Genomic DNA, 13,250 nt, shown 5'->3' on the forward strand with positions numbered 1-13,250 from the left:
GGATAAATATACTGGTAATTGAGATAAAAGACATTTTATACCAACAATTGAATTGTTAAATTTGCTTCTTCTGGACTCATTTGGTTTCTTCATTTTCTCTGCGGCATAAATTTCAACGTACTTTTTGGCCGACATAAAAAGCTGTAAATCTTTTATACAGGCTTATACGAACCTTTCCATTAATTATAATCCCTCAAGGAAGTGAGTTCACATTCTTTCTTCTAGTTTCTAATTTCTCATCTTATCACCGAACGGGACCCGACTGTGAAATCGTCCTGTTCACGTTCTCATTGAGAGAAGCAACCACGACGAGGAGAAGCTTCGCAGCAGAACTATCTTTGCTACACGTTGTGGTTCTAAAGAACAGCAGATGTTTGCATCACGCTGGGTCATTGTCATTGATTTCGACCAGCATCGTAAACCTTAACAGGAAAAGACGAGCAGCTCAAGCTGTCCAATCACAGTTTCACATATCCTGACAACCCTTTTTGAGGAGGAGGCATCTCTAAACGACCAGAGAGCGGTTTACTCCTAACATATGTAAAGTTGATGTTCTGAGGACAGATGGCGCCGGCTCCAGGGGAAGCTTCAGTCAAGTACCTGCAGCCACAGCAGCACCTAATGAGACATCCCGCCTCTAACACAGCTCTTTACTGTGCGTCAGGTTTAATGATGCTGAGACGTCCCTGTTTGTTACGGCTGCTGTTCAATGACGTGAACTGTTCCCTGTGTTGCTCTGCAGTTAGTGTGATGGGACTTAACTTCTTAACTAACTCATTGAGGTTGTTGTGTGGATTTTATTTTGCTTTTCCTTTAAAAAGAGAGGCTTCAGTAAAGGGGGTTGATGACGCTTCTGACAAAAACGAATAAAACAAAAAGAAAACAAATATCTCCTGGTGACAAAGCGATGTCATGCACGTAGAAGACAGAGAGTTTGTGGTGATAAGAGCTGACGGCGGTGCAGGAAACCTCCCAGTGTGTTGTGCATGTGTGAAAGGAAAACCCCAGAGCCAATTCTCCAGGTTTTACCCAGAGGTCATGTCAGAAAACGGCTTTAGAGAGAAACCCGCGTGGCTCCCTGTCCAGACCTCGCAGCAGTAACATCCATATTGTTCTCTGCTGCACTTTCTTTGTTTGCAAATACATTTTTTAATTTGTACCTGATCAATTTGCTGTCTGGGGGGGGTTTAAATAAGGGCCAAGCCAAATTAATTATCTCTGACCGTGCTCTGATGTAACCGGAGCTTACGCCATTATCCCGGGTGAGCATGTGGCATCTGAGGCCAACACATGTGACCTCCAGAGTCAAAGCAACATTTACATTCATTCACTTGCATGTGGAGCCACAGAATTCAACTAGAGGCAATAAAACTGTTTCATTCGCAAAAAAATAAATGAAAGACAGAAACTGGCTCTTTGGTAAAATGGCCCATCAGAATTTTTTTTTAAATAAACTTAAGAACATCTCTAAACCAGATTCCAGTCTTTGCCATAAGAACTTTAGAGAAGACATTCAGTTTTGTGTGTCAAGGGTTGTTCTGCTGGGTGTCGGGTTGAACAGCAGTTACAGCTAAAGATAATCATTAACACTTTTCAGGCAATGAGATCAGCACAGTAATCGATCTGTGGAACAAACTCTCCGTCCTCTCGGCCTCTTACATAAAACACTATTTTAATCTCAGCAGAAGCTCTCAGTGAAATTAAACGTCTGAATGTTTCCGCTGTCCGATTATGAATTGTGTAAAATTTTTAAAATCGTGATTTCTTATAACTAAATGTTGTAAAAACTTGTACGTTGTGACCTTGAGCATCGTCACAGTCACGTGTTCAGTGCAAAGGCTCCATCCGTCTCCAACCAGGAAGGACAGTTTCCGTACAAACACGTGAATGACGATGCATTATTCATGATTACAACATCGGAAAGGAAAGAGGAGAGAGTGGGCCGCGCACACAGAACACAGGACACTGTGGGCGTCGGCGGAGATGATGCAGGCGGGAGGGTACAGGGACCAGAATGAGGGGAGGAGGAGGGGGGGTTGCTGGAGAGAGTGGAGGGTAGATGGCATTCTCCGATGGTGCAGACGTGCTGGGGGAGAGTTTTAAGAACTAAGAGGTATATTTACATTTTCTGCGTCCTCCCTCACCTCGAGAGTACCCCGCTTGGCCGGGTTGAGCACCAGGAAGCGTTTGAGGAGGTTCTCGCAGTCCGTGGACATGTAGAAGGGGATGCGGTACTTCCCTCGCAGCACGCGCTCCCGCAGCTCCTGCAGAAAGTAGGACGACAAGCAGGAGGTTAGAAAGAGACAGGACAGAAGATTTCCTGGAGGTGGACACTGGGCATGAAGGCAGCATCGTGACGTCAGTAAAACATTTCCCCACCTTGAGGTTCTGTCCGTCGAAGGGCAGCGAGCCGCTGACCAGCGTGTACAGGATGACTCCCAGACTCCAGACGTCCACCTCCGGCCCGTCGTACTTCTTCCCCTGGAAAAGCTCCGGCGCTGCGTACGGAGGAGAGCCGCAGAACGTGTCCAGCTTGTTGCCCATAGTGAACTCGTTGCTGAAGCCGAAATCGGCGATCTTGATGTTCATGTCTGCGTCCAGCAGCAGGTTCTCCGCCTGCACACACACAGATGAAGGTCAAAGGTTACGATCCTTGTTTATCTGTCCAGTTAATCCTCTTTTTAGTGAAGTTTTGTTCTGAAGGACTTTAAAACCGTCTTCTTGACTTTTGAATGTGATTAATTCAGTTTCAGCAGCAACTCAAACTGCCGATTAGCAGGGTTCACGGTGATTTTGATAACAATGAACTGAATTAATTAGTGACAAAAGATATTAAAAAGGCTTCAAGTAAAAAACGTGTCTTATTATGGCTTTACTGTGGATTTAAATTAAACAGATTAAAACTCACGACCTTCATAGAAAAGTGAAATTCATTATATTCTTGGCTGTACAGTTGTTTCCTGTGTGAAACTCAAAACGAAACCAGATACCGCTTTTTTTACATAAAATTTGTCATATGCCACCGACATGTGTAAAGTTATTGATCAAGTTGTCTTGCTCATGGTAAGAAAGATATTTCCTCAAAATTATAAACTATTCCTTTAATTGTTTAATATATAAAAAAATGCCCATCACATTTGGTCAAGAGACTAAAATTTATCAAATCACTTGTTCCTTATACAAACTGTCAGAAACCTACAGATCATTTATTTAAAATAATAATTAAACAAAAGCAGTGAATCCTCACATTGGGAGATCACTTTCACTTCAGTTCAGTTTGGTTCGAGCTGATCTAATAAAACTGTAAACGTCTCCTATGTGAACGAAACTCTTAAAAAAATTTGGCGAAGACTTCAACACAAACATCTGCTCCCTCGCAGCTGTGGGCGAAAGACTAATTAGGGAGCGGAGACAAAACGAGCAGAAAAGTCCACGGAGCCGGAGGATCGATGCTGAGAGGCTTCCGCTGCACGAGGGGTAAACAACACTCATCACGACTTGGCTGGATTCTAAGGAGACCAAAAAACTGAATAACGCCTCTTCTCATGCGCGTCGCAAAAAGAGGCTTAAAGTCGAGTGTGTTCCGTGGTTGTGGACACGGACACGTGTTATATTTTGCATACGAAGGAGGCGCAGGGAGGAGAGGCCGCTCCTCGTGTCCCCCTCCTCATGGAGCATTCATGAAGCTCCACAGAGGACACAGTGTCGACGTACAGAGGCAGAGCGGAAACACGGGCTCCTCTTCGTCAAGTGACGCCGAGATAAAAATACAGAAGCATCAATATTTATACCTGGAGAGGAAAAGTGCGTCACGGCTGTGAAACGGAGGAGGTTCATTTACACTCGAACATGTGAGCTGGTTCTGACTGCTTGTATGTTTGCAGACGCCCCCCCCCCCCTGCTCACTGTGGCATAATGTCAAGGTGGTTGTACGGCTTCGGACAAAGTTGGAAACCGGACTCATTAGCAGCATATGCAGGGTTTTGGAATCAAACGCGCCGTGTTAAAGTCGCCAGTGGGAATCTGGGAGTTAAGATGAGTAATAAAACACATAACACTGACGTCAGCTCTCTGCACCGTGACCTTTCTATCCAATATGAGTCAGAGGAAATTAGCCTCAAAAAGGTGGAGACACTGCTGATTTTAGTACTAATACGCAGACTAAATGTGGATTTTAGTTCTATAATGAAAATGAATATATGAAGCTCCTGCAGCTTGGAAACATCAGGCAGCAAATACTCGGATATAATCAATAAGTCCTGTTTAAAGCATCTTATATATGACAGAACAGCATTGGTGATCATGTTGCCAGTTTAATAACTAATCCTGTTAAACTGGATGATTAGTTGATTCTGTTGAACTGGATGCGTTTGGTCAGTTAAGATGAAATAGAAAATGTGATGCATTTTGTTTACACTAAGTCATAAGTCACTTCAGAGGTTATTTTAGTTTTTAATCTGGATTTGTGTTTTCATTTATGCTTCTTGATAGATTTATAAACTGTTCCATCATTTCATACTTCTGGACATTATTGATACTAAACTACTTGTTTTCTTGTTTGCATTTTTAAACTGTCACTGTTCTCAAAAGACCTGAATCCCAAAGAAAAACTGATGATTTCTAAAATGATGAGAAACAGACTTTATTCTTTCTAACGTCCCATCATGCAGCTGCATTAAAGCAAAAGATCAGAGATAATCTGCTAATGACGAGAGTTCAAACCAGGATGTTTTTCCCTGAACTCACCTTGAGGTCTCTGTGAACAATGTGCTTCTGGTGGCAGTACTGCACCGCCGATACGATCTGCACAAGAGAAGAGGTCAGCAGAGTTCAGTTCAACGGCTGCTGCTGTGTTCTCAAACAGTGATGGAGGATGTGGTAGAGGAGGATATGAGGTCGACGAGAAGCAACGCAGGTGGCGTTCAGGACGTTGAGACGTTGAGAGAACGGTTTCCTTTGTGCAGAGCTTCTCTAAACAGAGTGGTTAAACATTTTAACAGTGGTATAGAAAAGCTGCATATTCAACATTGGTGCATATGTGGTTCCTAAATTTACATTAATCCTCGTTTTGCATATTGTGCTCAAATGAATCTGGACGAGGTGTTTGATGTAGAAACACAATCACAGGTTCAAACTTAAAACCGTCACCATGCATCCTCCATGTCAGCAGAAGTCCCATCTGCTGACATGGAGGAGGCGGGGTTCATGACCTGCACTGCAGCCAGCCACCAGGGGGCGATCGAGAAGTTCTGGCTTCGCTTCACAGCGTCCATCTTTATATACAGTGTACGGTGGAAAAAAGTTCCAGGAGAATTCTTGATGAACTAATTTAGAATCTCAGTTTCTTTGGCTCCTTCTAACATGAGTCAGTGACTTTGGACTGTGTGTGAAAGTCATGCAGAGACGTCTCTCATCCGTCTTGTCTCTGCCACAGCAGCGTCTGTGTGAGGACGGAGGACGGGGCGGCCCGTGTGCGGCTGAGCCGGGAGCAGAGGTGTGAAACCAGAACACTGCAGGGGAAGAAAGCTGGGTACCTGTCTAAATTTAGCCCTGGCCTCTTTTTCCTTCATTCGTCCGTGTGCAACCAGGTAGTCGAACACCTCTCCTGCAAGAGAGAGAGAGAAGAGGGCGGGTGAGACGACGACTCAGGTGCTGGAGAGTGAGGAAGACTACGAGTGAGAAGTCAGAGAGGTGAGGCACAGAGAGAAACAAAACGTCCGTCACAAGCAGACAGAAATAACTTCAGTTTTTCAACGCAGCTGCACCATCACCCATGTGCATGGTTCCAGGGGGTTTGTTGACCACGCTGAGGCGAGTGCGGCGCTGCATCTTCCCCACGGAGCCGCTCCTGGAGGCACAAAGCTGCTGCTGCCGTGTGCTCCAGCAGCAGCAGCCCCTCTCCGCGGCCCACACTTCAACACTTCCAGGCAAAACGTGACCGCGCTTACTCATGTGCTAATTGAACTCGAGTGGCTTGTGCGTGCGTGTGTACGTGCATCCATATTGAAGCTAAAAAAAATAACACGCAAAAATAATACCACAAAGACGCCTCCCCCGCTTTCCCTGAATCCTCGAAACCCTCCCACTCTCCCGGTGCTGACCTGCAGAGGCGCTCGGAGTGAGCGGTTCTGTACTTCACGGCTTCAGAGGAGCAACAATTCATCACCGGTCTCTGACTCAACCGCTGAAGACAGAATGTGCCTGACAACACGTTACATGTCGGAGCTGCAGGAGCACTCTGTCTGCTGAGCATGGAGAGGAGAGCAGGGATCAAAACCAGGAAGGAGGAGGTTGTTCCACGACGGAAAGTAGAAGATACTTCGAGTCTCAGTCAGACTTGAATTGGAATCATTTAAATACAAGGTCACATGTCACATGTCACAGCGATACTCTAAAAAGCTGATTGGAAACCTGATGTGCATGAGACAGTATTCAGATGCAATCTGCACCATCACCACTAGATGTGACTAAATCCCACAAACTGAACCTTTAGAATCTAATGTAATTGGCCTATGATCAGCGTTCCCATCTCAGTGCTAACGTCATTTCTTCCTCCTCCTCCTCAAAATTGTTGGTCTCCTCTTGGCTCAGAATTGGACCTTTCCAGGAAATCAATGACTTTTTAGGTTCTGTGTATGTGTGACACTGCATTAAATAAGAAGCCGACGACATATGACCGTCTGCTTCAGGGTCACGGCAGACACACACTACAGACCCGGTATCCTTGCACCTCCTCACTCCCCCGCTGACCTGCACTCACTTTACACGTTAACAATCAACACCAACACTAATCAGACGTTATTAGGACACGTTTTGATGTTTACTTTGTGTATAATTAGGGAGTTATCAGGAAATAAAGGACTCTAAAAACTTCAGAGTCAGATAAACGCAGATTCTTGTGCATTGTACCTTTTAGAAAGAAGTAGAATCTGCAGAGTACACACTGCTCCCTACATCTCTAAATTATTAACACACACATTTATCACATTTGGTGTTAATAAATTATACCTGGACCCTGGGTGCAGAATGTACTGAGCAGACTTCTACCGATTATATCTGTTCACATCTCTACAGCAGCCGTTGATCTGTTTTATCTGTTGATTTGTGATTCACAGTTTCATTTACAGTCATGTTGTTTTTTTCAGTTTCACACCAAATAAATGTGAGTCTTGTTTCCGTCTCACCTCCGCTGGCATATTCCATCACCAGGTAGAGCGTCCTCTCCGTCTCAATCACTTCAAAAAGCTTGACTGTAAGAGGGACAAACAGACAGAGGGGGAATCATAAACTCAATTATGTCTAAAGATGGCAGCGATTCAGACAGAGGCAGTAATGAATTCACGAACACGAACTCAAAAACCCAGTTTCCAAACAGACGCCCAGAGAATCAGAGGGGGAAAGTCACGTGGACCGGTGCGGATGTCGTGAGCACCCGAGCCGAGCAGCATTCAATATTTACTGTACAGTCCAAAACGATGTTTTCACTGCAGTGTGTACAGCTCCGAGATATAAAAGATTGTGTGATGATCGGCTGAGGGCTGCACTGCTAAATATAGACAAGGTGGGAAGGAAGACAAAGACGGAGTATGTGAGTGTGTGTGTGAGCTGAGAAGAGCGTAACATCCTCCTGGTAATTGTACTCGCATTTATACAAGAGAAAACATAAGACGGAAATTAACAGTAATTAGGGAGGAATCCAGACCTGCTCTGTATGTGCTTTACTTACTGGGTAACCAGGAGAAAACCTATGTTGTCTAATAAAACAATTTCCCTCCCTTCATGGAGTTTATGTTATTTAGATTCTTTACCTCCAACAAAGAGGTTTTCACTGATCTGTTGGTTTCCCCCCCCTCCTCCTTCAACATTGTTAGATAAGATGTGTTTTTGACATTGTCCCCAATTTCCTCGAGAATAATTCATGTCTTGTTTATGAAAACTAAAAAACATATTTAAGGAACTGCTTTCTGTGTGTGCTTCTATATATATATGTGTGTGTGTGCGCGCGTGTGTCTGTCTCCATTTGGTTTTAAAATGTGCTCTGGTTTGTCTCGTTCGGACCAAACCATTTGCCGTACAAATTATTTATCAAGTAATAAATAATCCAGGACATTCTATTTTATTATTAATTCAAGGCCAGATGCATTAAAGGAAACGTGGAGCGTGTTTCAGCGACAGATCAGCAGCACAGTGGTGCTTTAAATGTGCAGATGACCCTGTGGTTTCATGTGACCGTCCAGGGACAGAAAGGTCAAAGGTCAGAGCCGTGCGTGTCAAACAGAAACTGAACTCTCGTTACAACCTGTGAAAAGTTTTACAACTTGTGTGAGTGGACGTTTGTTTGTGTTTCAAGATGCACTCACCTATATTCGGATGATTCAAGATCTTCATTATTCTAACTTCTCTGAAGAGCTGAAACGGAAAACAGAGAAAATAGATTTTTATAATTCACTCTGCAGGTTTCAAGATTCAACAATTAAGAAACATTTCAACATAGATAACAGGAATATTCAGATTCGGTGTAAACGTATGAAACAAAAAACAAAACCTCAGGACAGAGAAAACAGTGACACACATAACGAGAGATAAAGCCACATTATTTAACTGTTCAAGATTAAAACAAAGATCATTTAAAGACGGATCAATCTGACCAACAAGGCGTGTGTCACAAAGGTCTAAAGTTTTTAAATATAGACGTGTGCTGTCTGTCGACCTCATGATGTAACTTCCAAACAGAGAGCTCGAACTCCACAGACAAAATCCATTTTTAGACTCATTGTCAACCTGTCGTTTTTCTCTAATAAACCAGAAGAACAATGGGGAAACGGATTATTAGACAAATATCTTGAATTAATTCAGCTACAGTATGAATAAGGTTTCTTACAATAGTTGTAAGATGAATTTGAATATAATTTAAGAAACAAAAGAACATAATTAGCAGATTAATCAATAATGACGATAGTTCAAGTCCAAATTAAATTGTTAAAGCCAGATTCTTCTGTCCCGCTCTCGTATCTTAAAGACGATGAGACACATGATCAGGTTTCCCCACTCCTATTCTTAAACAGGGTCATGTGGTCACAGAGCCAAACACTGGTCCTCGTGCTCGCCAATGTCAAAGCATTTATCAAGAAAATGTGATCATGTTGTGCCGCTGCCACATCATCGCGACGACAGGAGTCCCCGAAGCAAAGCGACGGTTTAAATCAGCCTGAGAGATGCTCGTACAACCACCGACTCCCCCCCCACCCCCACAGGATGGAGAGGAGGATGTGAATGAAGTTAAACATGCAGCGTCACATCTTCCCACCTCACACTAATAATAACACACTCTGTCGCCACACGCTCGGCTCCCCATCAGCGGTCAGAGTGACCAGACAAGCAGATTTGTAACGGCCAAAAATGCTTTTTAGTCTTGCGCTGTACGAGGCATAGAGAGATCTGAGTGCCATTCATTATTGATCCGCTGTTAACTACACCTCAGCCTCTTCCCTTCCATGAAAATGTAAAAAGGCATCAATACTTCATGAGGCGGGAGCAGTCAGTGCTCTGGTTAGAGGGCTGAGGAACAAATCGTGGGGCTGGGCTGCCAGAAGACACACCAACCTGCAGCCGAGGCTGTTTCCACTGTTTCCAGATCAGAGTCTAAAATCATGTCTTATAATTACTAGTTTGCTTTTAAAAACATATTTTAAAAGCCTTGTTAAACAATGAACAGATATTTTGAATAATGTACAAATAAAAATCATCATGATATGATCAAATCATGAGGCTGAAACATCTGAAGAAAAATCTTAATTTGATCATCTGATACCAAACTTCTTAAATACACCGTCAATGAATGTACAGTTTTTGATAATATACAATCTTTTGTCTATGAAGAAAACATTGTTGAAAGACGCTAATTCTAAATCATCTGTCAAACAAATTCTACTTATTAACAATAGTAATGGTGTAAAATAGAAAATCAAGCAAATCATCTTATTTTTCTGTTGAATGAATCACTGAATTAAAAATTATATTTTTGTTTGATATAAATCATAAAATCCTCTTAATTTATCTGTGACCTTTAACTTCTTGAAACAAACAACGCCAGTTAAGTGAACCTGGAGCCTGAGCGACAGTAAACAAAGGTTTGATGACAGAATCGAACCCGCGGCCCCTCAGACCAGTCGATCCACTGCGACGCCCTGATCGATGCTCCTGTCCCGCTGGCGGCCTGAGGGGCAAACAGATGGTGACAAGCAGCAGGTGATGTTTCCACATCCAGTGTTGGTGCTGCTGGCTGAGCTGCAGCAACACACGGTTACACATCTCCACTCAGCAGAGGGGAGACGCACGTTAGGTCCACAGTGACCCTCCATCCCTCTGGACCGGGTCTCGAACCTGTGTAACGTGTCCTCAGTGGTGCAGAGGTTTCATCCCAACAGTCTCACACGCTTCTGGATGAGCTTGGTGTTGTCACAGTTATTTTCTAAAAACAACACGGACCAAATGTCACGAGCTAAAGTTCAGACCATTTTCTGACGGCTTTTAAAAGAGTTCTGGGAAATGTAGTGAAATCAGTCAGGAACAGAACAGACATGTTTTATAAAAATGATGTTATTATTTCTGATAACAGGAGGTTTTCTATGTGTCGTATCCCTACATCTTTCTGTGCACGTCTAGAAAACAGCCTAAACACAAAAATACCTCTGTCCGTATCACTGGAAATCACATGATTCCACATTCGTAGCTTAAACAATCAAATTCTCAGAAGGACGCCGGCTGTCGGTTGATAATGAGATAATAAATCTAATTTGATTCCAGTTTCAGAGACGACTGAAGGGTTAATTATGAACTCAGGTCAGCGAGGCCTTGGGGATGGAGTCGACCGGGTTGGAAGCCATGTTAACAAACTGAGCCAGGACGAGTCTGGCTGCTAACAAGGAGGAAGAGGAGGAGGAGGAGGAGGAGGAGGAGGAGTGAGCCTGAGGTCTCCTGCTCTCCTGTGCTACGGCTCCGTCCATCATTATCCTGAAACTCCTCTCCTGAACTGGCAGAGTACAGTGGGGTAGATCGGAGCTGGTTTCCCGTGTGGACACAGGAAAACACCGTCACTGCTGCTCAAAGACACAAACTGTCCAACCCACAGAGACGCGACAGCTGAGCCGCAGGACAAATCAGATGCGGATCGTCCGTCTGTCGGTCAGAGACGAGCACACGAACGTCTCTCTTCTCAAAAACTCAACCACTGCCTCTGGTTTTTTTTTGGCCCAGCGTGTTCTGGCCTACATAGCAGATACGAGCTTTCCAACACAAACAAGTATATGGGAATACTTTGTCAGGTATGTTGTGCAGTAAACAGAATTAGTGGGGAAAAGGCAACAGAGAGAGAGAGAGAGATGATTCACTACATAATACAACCATTAGGTCGAGGACAGAAACCTGCTGGTGATCCAGTCATACCAGTGCGATGATGCACAGCTGTCACCGATTACGCAACCCGTCCTGTGATCAATACCACGGCACCTTCAGGCCGAGTGACACACAGGTTTGAGGGTGAGGTCACACCTACAGTTGGGTTTCTGGGAGTCCACGTCTTCGAGGAAAACTCTCCCCTGCTGCGAGTTCCTGTTTAGGTTAACGTGACCTAAATTAGCAGTGATGCGAGGCTTGTAAACAGAATCCCGTGGGCTCCACGCTGGATCATTTACTTGATGTTTTTTTGGTTTCATCCCACCAGGTTGGAGGCTTCGAGTTGAGTCACAACAAATCAGATTACGGCCCCTGCAACATCGGCGAGGAGCGCTGGGTCTCTGGACGGCCCCAGAGGTCATTTCAGTTTAGAGAAAAATAACCAGGCTGCAGTTTCACCCTCAGCACAACTTTCAAAGCAAGTTCCATGTTCTCTCTAAAGCCTAAATGTTATTGTTCTCATCTGAACAGTTCAACCAGAGGGAATGAAATCTGTGGTTCAAATTTACTGCTCCAATCACAACAAGGTTTGGGCACTTTAAAGAAACTGTGGGGGGGTGGGGGGGGGTTCTTCTCAGCCATTTGAAGTTACGAGGAGAATGATTAGACGCTGCAGGTGGAAAGAAAAGAACCAAACTTCTACACAAACTTTTTGGCAGTTTAGTAGTTTTGTGTCTGAGTCATGAGAAGTTCAATCAAAGACAGATTTAGAAAGAGAATGGAAAGAGAACAAAACAAAAGTTCAAAATAAAAACGTGACCGTTGTTGATTAAGTTGTCAACAGATAATTTTGACAACTGATTGATGTTTTTACTCAAACCTGTTAAATAAAAAAAGTACATGTTGACTTAAACACAGACATTGATACGTCTGTGCCGGCCTGTCTCGATTCGAAGCTGTAGCAGGAGGCATTAGGAGGAGGCAGCTGCCACATTCTGGGTAATAAACGGGAAACACTGAACACATCTTCAACCACAGACGTGACTGCAGCGAAATCTAACATTAAACATCAAAGTTTGATCTCTGCAGATACTAAGCACACGTGTTTTTCATATTGTAAAATATCCGGTGTAATCGCAAACACCGGTTGTTGTTGCGAGTTTATTACCCGGTGATAAACCCTCGTCCTATAAATGACGTCAAAGGCTTTAGTAACTGCTCCTCAAGCACTTAATGAAGAGAAAAACCTCCGCGCAGGGAACAGAGGTTCAACCGTCTGATCTGTGTTTACATTTAATCAAGAACTCCCGGTGTCACACTCCCTCTGTGACCCTCGACCTGGACGACCACAAGGAGCCTCCACAGGCTGAATGAGGACAGAGCAGGAGGAGCAGAGCAGGAGGAGCAGAGCAGTTCTCCAGGAGCCGGTGACAGATGTGAGCGTCGACTCAGCTCCTCCGAACTATTAAGAACAGAGGCTGAAAATAAACATTTAGGCTTCAGAGACGATATCCCCCGCTATCAGCCTCTCGCCAATTCCTCCTGTTACATAACAGGTCAGGACACAGCGGTGCCGGCTCCGGTGCAGGTTGGCTGCTTCTACACAGCAAACTCAGGAGGCAGAGACAAATCTAAAAAGTAAACACCAGACCCAATTCTTTAAAACTCATCGGAACCTAAACACAACATCCAACGGACAAATCGTGAGCCGGCGATGTTCAGTCGACACAAATCAACCAAGGTCTTAAAATAGCACGAGCATAAATGTTTTTAAAAAGGAGACGTTTGCTATTTTCTATTCATCCTTTTGACTCCATGTCCCAAGAAAAGACCAGAACAACACGGCCACAGTATTT

General features: G+C 44.0%; 1 protein-coding gene across 28 annotated transcripts in view; it reads right to left on the reverse strand.

Annotated features, from left to right (window-relative positions):
* The window catches only part of mark3a (MAP/microtubule affinity-regulating kinase 3a), a 37,694-nt gene that overhangs the window by 14,857 nt on the left and 9,587 nt on the right, over positions 1-13,250 (reverse strand). For 18 of the 28 annotated variants that reach the window (XR_004697658.2, XM_035167924.2, XM_035167929.2 and 15 more), the window contains exons 4-9: positions 8,361-8,409; positions 7,185-7,250; positions 5,535-5,605; positions 4,747-4,803; positions 2,380-2,616; positions 2,124-2,264 (exon numbers count right to left, since the gene is read on the reverse strand). Coding sequence is in view for 27 of the 28 variants with exons in the window: in XM_035167924.2 (XP_035023815.1) it covers positions 2,124-2,264; positions 2,380-2,616; positions 4,747-4,803; positions 5,535-5,605; positions 7,185-7,250; positions 8,361-8,409 (621 nt within the window). In the remaining variant the exon portion in view is untranslated. The remainder of the gene's footprint in view (positions 1-2,123; positions 2,265-2,379; positions 2,617-4,746; positions 4,804-5,534; positions 5,606-7,184; positions 7,251-8,360; positions 8,410-13,250) is intronic. The other 10 variants (XM_035167949.2, XM_035167926.2, XM_035167946.2 and 7 more) reach the window with 1 other exon arrangement.

The sequence above is a fragment of the Hippoglossus stenolepis genome, chromosome 10, assembly GCF_022539355.2.
Source record: "Hippoglossus stenolepis isolate QCI-W04-F060 chromosome 10, HSTE1.2, whole genome shotgun sequence".
In the NCBI taxonomy this organism is placed as follows: Eukaryota; Metazoa; Chordata; class Actinopteri; order Pleuronectiformes; family Pleuronectidae; genus Hippoglossus; species Hippoglossus stenolepis.